Source organism: Phocoena phocoena, chromosome 2, assembly GCF_963924675.1.
Source record: "Phocoena phocoena chromosome 2, mPhoPho1.1, whole genome shotgun sequence".
NCBI classification, from domain to species: Eukaryota; Metazoa; Chordata; class Mammalia; order Artiodactyla; family Phocoenidae; genus Phocoena; species Phocoena phocoena.
Window position 1 is genome coordinate 113759063 of NC_089220.1, and position 13513 is coordinate 113772575.

The window sequence follows — 13513 nt, forward strand, 5'->3', positions numbered from 1 at the left end:
GCAGTCAAACGCATAGTGTGACTTCTTTCCTCTTCGAGGCTGCCCTTGATAGCACAGCCTGTGACTGCCTAGACTTCTGCTGCCATCAAATCAGAACGAAAAGGGAACTCAGAGGTCATCGACCCAACCCTTGACTGTACCACTGAGAAAACCAGCCGAGGAGCAGAGAGGGTTAGCAACTTATCCAGGCACACACAGCTTGTCAGTAGCAGATCCTGGACTAGGAAGGCCCCAGTTGTTCCAGCTCCCAGCCTAGGGCTTATCCTGCTGCAGTTCACTGCCTCCTGCCTGCCTCAGTTGATGAAGCAGGGGCCGTCTGTCTGCCTGTGGAGTGCTTACCTTGGAGCCCTTTTCATGAATGAGACCAGATGCGGAACTCCACATTGATCATTTCTGTCCCTCCCCTTTCTGCTTTCGGTTAAAGGCAGCCCCCCAGCTCCCAGCTGGCTCCTGTCCCCTCCCCCAGCTGGGAGAAGTTATTACATGAAGAGATCAGCTTACCAGTTTTCTTCCGAGCAGAGGCTGAGCTCGGAGCTCCGGGTAGTACAGTGAGGGAGAGCCGAGGGAAGCAGCGCGGTGCCTAGCGGAACTCCGGGGCTGGAATCCCGAGACACAAGTGCATCTGCTAGCTGTTAGCACTTGGCAGACGGACTTCTCCTCTAGGGTAGTTCTAACGTTGGGTAATAATGTTTGTCAGCTACCTGATATTAACATTGCTCCACGTTCAAACAGCAGTGTTAGCAAGACCTGGGGGAGAGGTAAGCCAAATAAAATATCTTGTCAGAAGTTGTATTTTCGTCAGCATTATATTTCCTCTTCTATCTACCAAGAGGAAGGGGTTTTTATGGTGTGTAAAGAGTCATGCTTGATTTTGCTTTTTTAGGCTTGCCTTGCCTTTTCTTACAGGAAGACGTCTTTTCTTCTTAAAAAATCCTGTAATTTCTAAAATCTTCTTCTGGTACAGCTGCCACACCAGGGCATTGGCATGGTCTTGGTGACAGATGCCTGGAGCATGTACGTTTCTAGTTCTGCTGTTGCAAAAAAAAAAAAAAAATGTACATGTCAGATTCCAGTAGAGACTATTACCTGTTGCAAATTTTTCTCCAGTATTGCATATGCGTGCTAGAGGGTGCATACTAGAGGAATTGCTTTTCTTTGCTGCTTTTGCATTACATTTTCCTCCTTTTTTGCTTTGATGTGCTTGGAAAAAAAACTGTGTTTAACTTTGTATCATAGGTTTGAAGAAGGGTAGTGATACATAACAGGGCTCAGAGTGTCCCAGCTCTACTGATCTACCATAGAAGGGAGGCATGTTTAAGACCCATGAGGATGATTTATTCTTATTGGTTTAGCTCATATGTTTGCTGGATACATTTTGGAACATCATAAATGCCTGTAGGAGCCAGTTTTTGACACAGCGATTGGAAGGGATGATCATATGGGCTGGAGAGGGAAGCACGTAGGTGTATCCACCCTCACCTGCAAATAAGCCTGCAACAAATTTACCTCGTCCGCTGCTTTTACTCCTTATTCTGATGAAAAATCTTGGAGACTGATGGCTGAGTAATGAAAGGACAGGCTTTTTCCTGAATCCATCTTCCTCTTTGAAAAGCCAAGTGAAAAGTGTATCTCCTAGAAAGGCCACTGGGCCACTTCACAGCTCTGCCTTTTGTTAGCATTGTGGGGACAGAGCAGGCTCTGAAAGCCTCCTGTAATGACTTTCCCTTTTCTAAGAGGTGGGAGTGAGCTGCTCCCAAATCCAGGCTGCAAGGCAAGCTATGGTTGCAGCAGGCTCTTTACTCTGTTCAAAGCAGACATGGTACAGAGGCGTGCAGCAATGGGTCATTTGTTCTAGGCTTTTAGCCTATTAGTTACCCATGTCTTCTGCTCTGCAGATATTTTCTGGGCCTGTTGGGTGGGGGGAGGCAGGATCTTGAATGGGAGCTGGAGGAACTGAATGGGTTAGTGATGCGGAGGCAGAAAGCAGACCATTACCCTCTAGTTGCAGTTGAAGTTCGCAACTTCCCTGTTGATTTTTTAGTGGAGTAAATGACAAATGGGCCGGCCTGACTCAGCCTGGAGCACTTAAGCATGTGAGAGGAGAGCTCATATGGAAAATATTTCTATCACCGCTGCATACGCATATGGTCTGGGGAGACCCCCATACAGAGCAAATCACAGCGCTCCAACAGCCCCTCAGTGGCGTGCCAATTACTCTTATTAACAGCGGGGCCAAGGACAGGCTCCAGTTACCTGCACACAGCTGGCTCCCAGGGAAGGCCACTCTGCAATGCGTGTGCTTCAAGCCTTGTGTCACATGCGGTGAGGCCAGTGGCTCTGTTTCACTTTACAGTCAGCACAGCAGATGAAAAATTCAAGGGGATTACACGGGCTCATCCAAATTTTGACTGTTCAGCACTCAGGAGAGGAAGGCAGAACTTCTGTCTTTTGAATTAAAGTGTGTGTGTGTGTGTGTGTGTGTGTGTGTGCGCGCGCGCGCTTAATACTCAGAAAAGCCAATCAGAGGTGATGAATGCCTGCTGTCTCTTCCTTTGTTCTACCCTGCTATGCTAAATAAAGACCCTCCTGTGCCTTTTCCTCTTTTCTTTCTAGTTTACCTTCCTTCTGTGTGTGTGTGTGTGTGTATGTGTGTGCGCGCACGTGTGGGCCGCTGCAAAGCCTTGGCTCCATAACTACTCTGCTCCTAGAAAACTGTACAATTAAGATTCCTTTCCCCTTGTTGGAAATGAAACGATGAGGAAGAACATGAGTATGAACTGCTCCCCTTCCCTCCTTAAAAAGAATGTCGTTTATATGGAGCTTTGGAGAATGTGGCATTTCTTTACAAGAGCCTCTTTTTTTTATAACCATGTTACTTAACAAAACGCACCCGTAAACATGTGGTGTCATCCCCAAGTCACCCAGATTTTCATTTTCTCGGCCAGCCGGTTTTCTTGCAGGTTTTAATGATGTTCAAAAATGTATCCAGCAAACATATGAGCTAAATGTGTTTATGAAAACACATGAGGAAAACGAAGGAAGGGGAAGAGAGTGTCATACACCTCGTGGTGCTTGGCTGGCTGTGTTCTCAGTGTGGATGGACGCCAAGCAGCAAACTCTGACCAGGAGCTCACAGACTCAGTTTTCTAGGGTGTGAGGTCCTTCCAGATAACCAGGGACTGGCAGGTGGTGGGAAGAAGGGGTGAGATTCAAAGCAAGTCTTATTTAGCGTCCTGTTGCTGGCACTGTTGCATTGGTGACTGTCAACCACGGACAGAACAACCCAGTAGGGGGTCGGTGCATGGGTTGGAGAACAAACACAGAGAAGGACTGTTCCCTCTTTCATTTTCTGGTTGCAGGAGCATTAAACTAAGAACACTGAGGCCCCTAGAATGCTTTTGCCTTTGTCACAATAGGACAGCATTGGTGTTTACTTGTACAGACTGTGTGCATCCCTTGAAAGAATGTAAAGGACCGTGAATCAGGCTAGACCTTGGGTGCATTTTTCAGTGTGGGAAGCGTGCCAGGATCCAGTTTCTTTGCAGGATGCAGGAGAATGGTGTGTGGGGATGTGTGTGTACATTTCCTGAACTTGGACTTACCTTCTCAGATAAGACCAATGCGATACAGTTATATGTGCAGAGGGGGTGGCAGAGGCAACTGGAAACCTGTATAGTTGGTACACTGTGGTGAGACAGATTCCTAGAAGTGAGCCAAAAAGATGTTTATTTTAATTTTGATGAAGCAATTTGGCAAAACGTATCAAAATTAAAAATAAATATCTCAGCTGCTAACAGGTACGGGCTATCCTTTGTGGTGATGAAAATGTTTCCGAGTTAGTGGTAACGGTTGCCCAGTCCTGTGATTGTACTGAATCGTACCTTTTAAAAGAGCAAATTTTATGGCATGTGAATAATATCTCAACTTATTTAATTAAAAATTAAAAGTATCTCTTTGACGCAACTTTTCCATTTCTAATACTTTATCAAATAGATCTACTCTGAATGTGCAAAATGCCCTCTAAACCATTTTCCACTGTGTAGCTGTTACAACAACCTAAATGTCCGTCAGTGGGGGACAAATGCACCCGAAGTCCAGCCTGACTCTCAGTCCTTTACATTCTTTCAGGGGATGCACACAGCCTGTGCAAGTGGACACCAATGCTGTCCTGTTGTGACAAGGGCAAGGGCATTCTAGGGACCTAGAGTGGACCTAGCATTAAACCTCTTAGTTTAATGCTCCTGCAGCCAGAAAATGAAAGAAGGAATAGCCCTTCTCTGTTTGTTTTCAAACCCGTGCACCGACCCCATACTGGGTTGTTCTGTCCTTGGTTGACAATCATCACCAAGGTGTTCAGAAAGAATGGGGTAGCTCTACACGCACTGATACGAAATGACCACCAGGATATGTAGTTAGGTAAGAAAAGAACACGTGTATAAAATGCTACCATTTTTGTGAAATGTGTTAACATATTTGTCCATCCTCTCTCTGGAAGGATATATGAGAAAATGAGGGGGAAAATAGAGTGGCTGGGGAAGGAGAGCCGGTGAGACTTATGATTTACTATATACCTTTGGTACATTTTGAATTGTGTGCAGTGAGCATGTCTTATCAGTTAAAAAATAATAATAAAATGCTTGATGTAATAATAAATCACTTAGTAATAAAATATGTGATATAACAGATAACATCCTCAACAATTGCTCATAGCAGGTGTCAAGGTGAAGTGTTTATGACTTCATAGGCATAACACAAGTTCAGCTCAATGAAGTGATTCCTTAAGGGCTAAAATGATGTTCTTTAGGTGGCTCATTCATTCAGTTAACACCTACTTAAAACCCCTGTTTTCTCATTTTACAATGAGGATAACAACAGTAGCTATTTTAAGGGTGGTTGGAAGGATTACCACCAACCAACAGACTCACAGATATGGAGGACAGACTAGTGGTTACCAGTGGGGAGAAAGAACAGAGAGGGGCAAGATAGAGGCATAGGATTAAGAGGTTCCAACTACTATGCCTAAAATAAATAAGCTATAGGGATATATTGTAGAGCACAGGGAATATAGCCTATAACTATAAATGGAGTATAACCTTAAAAAATTGTGAATTACTGTGTTGTAGACCTGAAATTTATGTAATATTGTAAATCAACTATACCTCAATTAAAAAAAAAAAGATTTTAAAAATGTGATAATAGGGCTTCCCTGGTGGCGCAGTGGTTGAGAGCCCGCCTGCCGATGCAGGGGACACGGGTTCGTGCCCCGGTCCGGGAGGATCCCACATGCCATGGAGCGGCTGGGCCCGTGAGCTGTGGCCTCTGAGCCTGCGCGTCCAGAGACTGTGCTCCGCAACGGGAGAGGCCCCAGCAGTGAGAGGCCCGCGTACCGCAAAAAAAAAACAAACAAAAAAATTGTGATAATATGTGTAGAGCTCTTAGCTTGGTGTGTCAGGCACAGAGTAAACAGCACTTATTGGCTATTACTACAATTACTATTGCAAATGCTACCAGAGTGTGCCACCTCAGTGCTGAAAAAAGGAAGGTAAAAAAATAAGGTCTTTGTCTTTGATGAGCTTATACTTTAAAAGGGGGCACAGGGGCTTCCCTGGTGGCGCAGTGGATGAGAGTCCGCCTGCCGATGCAGGGGACATGGGTTCGTGTCCCGGTCCGGAGGGATCCCACATGCCGCAGAGCGGCTGGGCCCGTGAGCCATGGCCGCTGAGCCTGCGCATCCGGAGCCTGTGCTCCGCAACGGTAGAGGCCACAACAGTGAGAGGCCCGCGTACCGCAAAAAAAAAAAAAGGGAGGGGGGGCACAGAGTGCAAACAATTAATGATTATGCAATAAGAAGCTCTCTTTAATTGCAAGAGCAGGGGCAAAGAAGCAGTGAAATCTGCCTAAGAAAGTGAAGGAAGATTCCACAGACAATGTCAATTTGAAAAGCTCAGTGTTTTGCGTTGGGGCTCTTCAAGACAACCCCCAGGTTTAGTGATTCACAGTGATTCTATAAATCAGCATATACTGCTCTTACAGCTGTAAATTATCACAGTGACAGGATACAAGAAAACCAACAAAGAAGAAGGTGCATGGGGTGAAGCTGGGGGGAAACCAGACGAAAGTTCCAATGAAGTAGAGTCACACAGGGCCCACTTCATTCCCCCAGCAATGTGTTATGACAACACGTGTGAAGTATTGCCAACCAAGGAAGCTTGTAGACACTCAGCACCTCAGGTTTTTGTTGGGGGCTGGCCATGCAGGCACTCTCTGCCTGCCATGTACCAACATTGCAGACTCCCGAAGGGAAACAGCTACTCAGCATAAACGGAATTGCTCATACAGTACATGCAAGCGAGCCACTCTTACCAGTTCTGGGAATGGTGAGCACCCTCCCAAAATCCAAGTTCCCAGATACCAGCCAATGGCCAACCTCATAAGCAGGTGTGTTTTTTGGCTGTGTTGGGTCTTCGTTGCTGCGCGCGGGCTTTCTCTAGTTGCAGCGAGCAGGGGCTACTCTTCGATGCGGTGCGCGGGCTTCTCATTGTGGTGGTTTCTCTTGTTGCAGAGCATGGGCTCTAGGCGCGTGGGCTTCAGTAGTTGTGGCACCTGGGCTCAGTAGTTGTGGTTCGTGGGCTCTAGAGCCCAGGCTCAGTAGTTGTGGTGCACGGGCTTAGTTGCTCCGCGGCATGTGGCATCTTCCCGGACCAGGGCTCGAGCCCATGTCCTCTGCATTGGCAGGCAGATTCTTAACCACTGCGCCACCAGGGAAGCCCCATAAGCAGGTATTTTTAAAGGAGAGTAGTCAGGTCTGCTATGTTAACTCCTCTGCACAGATGGGTAGGCAACTTAAGGGGAAAAATAGGGAGGGAGGACGTTCTAGGCAGAGGGAAAAGATATGTAGAGACCCAGAAATAAGAAAGAACATGGCATACTCTGGAAGCAGTTCAGATTACACAATCATATTGTGAGGGATGTGTCAGGAGAAGGTTTGTCAGTCACCTGGATCCCGAGGGTTGGAGTTTTTTTCTGTGCCTTTGGAAGTTCCAGAAATTCTATATCTACAGTCTTAAGATTATTTTTTTATGACATCATTTAGATTACCATTGTGGAACATTTTCTTGGTCATAGATTATTGAAATTATTTCCTAAGGGTTAAAGTAAGTGAAACAGTGAAGGTAGGGTTGTTTTGTAAGTGGTGACAGACTTTATAAGTAGCTAGCCATCATTATTAGTCCCTGGAGTGTTATTTGTGGCAAATAGGAATGAAGGATCAATGTTATACCCTGAGTGACTGATTCTTTGTGCACAATTCTCAGTGGCTCCACCTTTCTTTCGCCTTCTTATGAATACAATTTTCAAAACCAACTATGTGGAACTACCTTGATAATATAAGACCTGAGTTTGAGCCTTGGGTCTACCATGTTTAGCCATATGACTTTTGACATTTTTAATTGTTTTTTTCTTTAATTATGAAAGCTGTTGTTATTGTGAAACAAGTTCAAGCAATAAAGAAATGCAACGAGTGAAAAATTAAAGGTTCCTCTTTACCCTCACTTCCTACCCTATCCCTCTTCCCTCCCTGGATGAAACCATCAGTAACAATTTGGCATTTGTCCTTCTAGAACCATTCCTACACATTTACAACCATAAGGGTGTGTGTATATGTGGATGTGTGTGTCTATGAGTATATGTGTGTATATGCCTAAGACTTGCAAATAATGACAGTTTTGCTTCTTCTCTGATACCTGGTGCCTCTTGTTTCTACCTCTTTATCTAATGCAATTGCTAGGATTCCCAGGATCCAATGTTGAATTAGCGCAATGAAAATGAACATTCTTGTCTTCTTCTAGACTTAAATGGGAAAGCTTCTAATATTTCATCACTAAGTGTGATGCCTGCCAATTGTTTTAGGTAGATAAATTTTATCTAGTTACAATTTCCCTTCTATGTTTTTGTTGAAAATGGTTGTTGAATTTTATCAAACCCTGTTTGCCTTCATGAAATGCTGATATGGAATTCTCCTTTAATCTACTTAGATAAGGAATTCTATTAATAGATTTCTTAACGTTGGGTTCTCTTTGCATTCCTGGAACTTAACTTTCTTAATCATAGCGATTTATTCATTAAATTTGCTGATGGATTTGATTTGTGATTATTTTATTTTGAAATTTGTCTTTTTTTATAAAAATGAGTACTATTGGTTCATGGCTCTCTTTTATTGGGCTAGGCTGGGGTTTTGCTAGTTTTGTAAAGTAAATTCAAATGTTTCTCATACTTTAGCGTGCTTTGAAATAGTTTAAACAACAGAGGAATTAGCCTTTTCTTGAAGGTCTGTTGAACTTAGTCATGAAACCAGCCCTTGTGTGGAGTGGTAGTCTCTGAGTACCTTCTTTACCTTCTCTTTTATTTCTAAAAAATGTGTAATATTTAATATATATGATAATATATATAATATATAAGCAAGTTATAAAGCAAAATAATAAAACAGACACCTATGAGCCCACCACCCAACTAAAGAAATAAAACATTTTCAATACTGTATGCTGCCCCTAATTTTGTCCCCCTCACTTCTCTCCCTCAGAGAGAAACACCATCCTGAATTTTATGATTATCGTTTCTTTGCTTTTTTAAAAATAATTTTATCACATACGTATGTATCTTTAAAGAATATATTGTTTGGTTTTGAATTATATAGACATGGTATCTTGATTTGTTTAAATTCAACTTGATTTTTTATTCAACAGGCAGATGCATATAACTATATTTCATTTATTTTCACTGATCCGTAGTGTCCTTCTATGTGAATATACCATATTTTTTACTGTTGATGGATATTTAGGTTCTTTCAAGGTTCGTTTTTATTTAGTTTTTTATTATAAGCGATACTGCTGTGAACATTTTGGAACATATCTCTTCACATGTATGTGCAAGGATTCCTTTAGAATGTATACCTAGGAGTTGAGTTACTGGGTCATAGAGTATGTGTTTGTTAGAATGTCAAATTGATTTCTAAAGGGTTCCATCAATTTTCACTCCCACTAGCAGTGTTTAAGGGTTCTCAGTTATCTCTCTCCTTGTCAATGTTTGGCACTATCAGACAGGCTAATTTTTGCTGATACATTAGGTATAAAACATTATTAGTATATGTTAATGGACACTTCTCTTTTCACTAACTCTTGCAATATAGTATAATTTTTACATGTGTACAAGTTATTCACATTTTGTCTTCCATGAAATGCCAGTTCATGACTATTTTCTGATTTTAAATTTGGTGCTTCTTTTTTTCACCACTGACGTAAAAGTTCTTTATGTATTTTGAATATGAATCCTCTGCTTGTTATTCCATGCACTATTTCCTCCAGCTTGTGCCTTGTATGTTTTTTTTAATTTTTTTTTTTAATCCTTTATTTTTGGCTGTGCCGCTCAGCATGAGGGATCCTAGTTCCCCAATCAGGGATTGAACCCACACCCCCTGCACTGGGAGCACAGAGTCTTAACCACTAGACCACCAGGGTAGTCCCTGTGCCTTGTATTTAAATGTTTATAGTCTTTTGATAAACAGAAGCCTTCAGTTTTAGTGTATTTGAATTTACCAGTTTTCTTTCTTTGTGTTAACACTTTCTATGTCTTGTGTAAGAAATTATTGAGCCCGAGGTTATGGAGTTATTATCCTATGTTCTTTTCTAAAATTACTGAAGTTTTGCATTTCACGTTTATGTCTTTAATACACTTAGAATTGATTTGCCTGCGTAGTGTGAAGAAGGGATGTAATTTTTTTTCTCATATTGGTAATCAATTGTTGCAGGACCATTTGTTGAAATCTCTGTACTTTATTCTTACTTTGGGGGAGTGTCTCAGTTATTCTTAGACATTCTTTATGAAATTTGAAGTTAATTCATCAATTTTCCTTGAAAAATCCTTCAGAAAATTTTATCAGAACTGTATTGAATCTATAGGTCAATATAAGAGCGCTAACATCGTCCTAATGTTGAGCCCTTATATCCATGAACATACTCTAAACCTTACATTTATTTAAATCGTCTTTGAACTTTTTCAATAAGGCTTTATAATTTTCTCCATAAAGGTCTTGTACACTTTTAATTTTAGATTTATTCCTACCTACCTTGTTATATTTTTGTTATTGTAAATTATGTTTATTTTTTTAATTATTTTTAAAATTTTGCTAATGCCTAGAAATGCAACCAGGCAACTTGCTGAACTCTCTTATTTATTTAAATCAATTGTCTGTAGGAACCTTTGTGATTTCTTTTTAAAATTTTTTTAACATCTTTATTGGAGTATAATTGCTTTACAATGGTGTGTTAGTTTCTGCTGTATAACAAAGTGAATCAGCTATACATATACATACATCCCCATATCTTCTCCCTCTTGCGTCTCCCTCCCACCCTCCCTATCCCACCTCTCTAGGTGGACACAAAGCACCGAGCTGATTTCCCGTGCTATGTGGCTGCTTCCCACTAGCTATCTATTTTACATTTAGCAGTGTATATACGTCCATGCCACTCTCTCACTTCGTCCCAACTTACCCTTCCCCCTCCCCGTGTCCTCAAGTCCATTCTCTATGTCTGCGTCTTTAACCTTTGTGATTTCTAAGTACATAATCATGTCATCTGTGAATAATGACTTTGAATAATGACCATTTGGGGTTTTTTTCCTTTTTCAATTCTTTTACCTTTTGTTTCTTCTTATTTTTATTGCACTGGCTGGAACCTCCAATAAAATGTTGAATAGAGTCAGTGCTGTTTTGTTTCTGATTTAAAGGGAATGCTTCTAACATTTTGCCATTAAAAATGAAGTTTGGGGCTTCCCTGGTGGCGCAGTGGTTGAGAGTCCGCCTGCCGATGCAGGGGACACGGGTTCGTGCCCCGGTCCGGGAAGATCCCACATGCCGCGGAGCGGCTGGGCCCGTGAGCCATGGCCGCTGAGCCTGCGCGTCTGGAGCCTGTGCTCCGCAGTGGGAGAGGCCACAACAGTGAGAGGCCCGCGTACCGCAAAAAAAAAAAAAAAAAAAAAAAAAAAAAAAAAAAATGAAGTTTGTTGAAAGTGTTTGGTTGTATTGGGTTGATAAATTCTCTTATATTTGTTAAGAGATTTATTCTTTAATCATGAATAGGTATTGAATTTTATCTAAGGCATTGCCTCTGTCTATTGAGATGATCATGTGGTTTTCTTTAATCTGTCTAGTTGCAGAAATAGGCATTATAATGTTAAACCATCCTTGCATTCCAGGCATAAATCTGACTTGGTTATGATATATTTTGATTTTTATTAAATTAATTCTACATGTGACTATTTTGTCTAGAGGATTTTTTAAAATCTGTATTCAAGAGTATTGAATAGTATTAAATGGTTGTAGGAAAATTAAACCTTCCTATTTCTTCTTGGATAATGTTTGAAAGTTAGATATGTCTAGGAATTTGTCCATTTCATTTAAGTTATCCAGTTTTTTAACATAAACATGCTCCTTATATCCTCTAATTATCTTTTCAGATGCTGCAGATGTCCTTAGTTTTTTCCTAACATTGTTCCTTTATGACTTCTCTTTTATTGACCATTCTTACCAGAGGTCTGTCAATTTTATTAATCTTTATGAAAAAATCAACTTTTGGCTTTGTTGACCCTCTGTGCTGAAGCTTTGTTTTCTATCCTTTTTAGTTCTGCTCTTCTTCTTTTTTTTTTTTTTTTTTTGCTCTTCTTACTTCTACTTTCTTTGAATTTATTCATTTGATTTTTTTTCTTTATTTTTTTAGCTCCTTAAATTTATGTTTAGCTCATTAATTTTCAGCCTTTAATCTGTTCTAATATAAGCATTCAGGATGGTATTTTTTCCTTGAAATATCACTTTTGTTGCATCCTTAAGTTTTGACATATAGTATTTTTATTATTCAGTTTTAGTGGTTTTTAAAATTGTCATTATGATTTTTTTGACCCATGCCTTATTTAATTACATTTTCACAAGTATGACCCATGCTCATTTATAACTTGATTGCATGGTGGTCAGAGAATGTGGTATCTGTAATACTTATTCTTTTAAATTAGCTGACACTTGCTTTATGGCCTCACATGTGGACAGTCTTTGTAAACATTCTAAGTGTGCTTGAGGAAAATGTTCATTCTTGATAACTGGGTACAGGGACTATTTATATATGTATTCAATCAAGATTGCAGATTGAATTTTTCAAGTCTGTATCTTTGCTAATGTTTGCCTGCTTCATCTATCAATATCTGAAAGACATGTTGAAATCTCTCACCAGCCTCTCTGTTGGCCTGTGGAGTGGATGGGGCATGACTGACCTCACTGTTCTTCAGGGAGTCCTGTCCTTGATATTAATGACCACTCTTGCTCAATGGCCCCTCCTGCTCATTGTACCTGTGGTTTCTGTGTTTAGAATTTTTCCATCTCAGCAACAGTCTGCTTTAGTAGTTTTTTTCTGCTGTGGTTTTTTGCCAACATAAACTTTCTAATACTCGGAAATTCCTCAGAAACTGTTTATCTGCTGATTGTGTCCTTACTTCTTTTGTAGTTGTTTGTACAACATGTGTATCTTTTCTGCCATCTGAATGGAATTTTGGAAAGAAAATAGAAAAACAAATACTTTTGCTCAGTCTACCATCTTGACCTTTGTAAGATACATTTTTATCCTTTCTTCTTTTCTTCCTTTTCCTTTTTCTCCCAACATGTGTTTATTGGGCAAAGAATTTTTCTAGACCTCTGTTTCCTCATCTATAAAATGGGGATAATAGTCATATGCATCATCTCAATGCCATATAAGGAACATTAATAAGGTAACATCCACGTAGGTGCTTTGCAAACTGTAAAGATCTATACAAATGCAAACTATGACCTTTAGCACCTTTCCTTAACTTTCCTTTCCCTTTGTATAGCTAATGTTATAAAGCAGCTCAGCTACACTAGAGAAAAGTGATTCATTGTGGTTGGCATATCATGAGAGCCTCAAACAAAAGTTTATTTGCCACTCTTTGAGAAAATTACTCGCCAAGAAACTATTGGGTGCCTTAATAGAAAGTCACAAGTTTGATAAATGGAAATATTTATTCAGTCTAAAAACTAATGCCATGGTGGGTGTCCTTTTCCCCTATTTCCTTGTACTGTGTTGTTGGCATGCATACTCAAATTAGGCATTTCTTCTTTAAAAATATTTTTTTTTTACTTAAAATACTTATTTGCTGATTCAGCATATTATATAAATTTATTTACTTTAGCTTAGAAAGTTAATATGAACTGACAGAAAGAATGCTAAAATTTCAACCCAGGCATATTTAAAAGACAGAATGAGTAATTGATGTAAAAGACCAAGTGGTTTGTATTAGAATGTACTGAAATCTGCCTATCTACAATTATTATTTTCCACATTCCTGTGTTGCACCACGGCAAAAGTAAACAACTCTCAATTAAATTCAACAGCTCTGTATTGAGTGCTATTTCGTGTATGAGGTTTTTGCTAAGTGCTCTGGGATTCATAAGGAAGTGAGA

General features: G+C 40.4%; 1 protein-coding gene across 1 annotated transcript in view; it reads left to right on the forward strand.

Annotated features, from left to right (window-relative positions):
- Positions 1–686: 686 nt before the first annotated feature.
- THSD4 (thrombospondin type 1 domain containing 4) overlaps positions 687–13513 on the forward strand; it is a 201838-nt gene continuing 189011 nt past the window's right edge. The window contains exon 1 of the mRNA XM_065871892.1: positions 687–758. Coding sequence (XP_065727964.1) covers positions 687–758 — 72 coding nt within the window. The remainder of the gene's footprint in view (positions 759–13513) is intronic.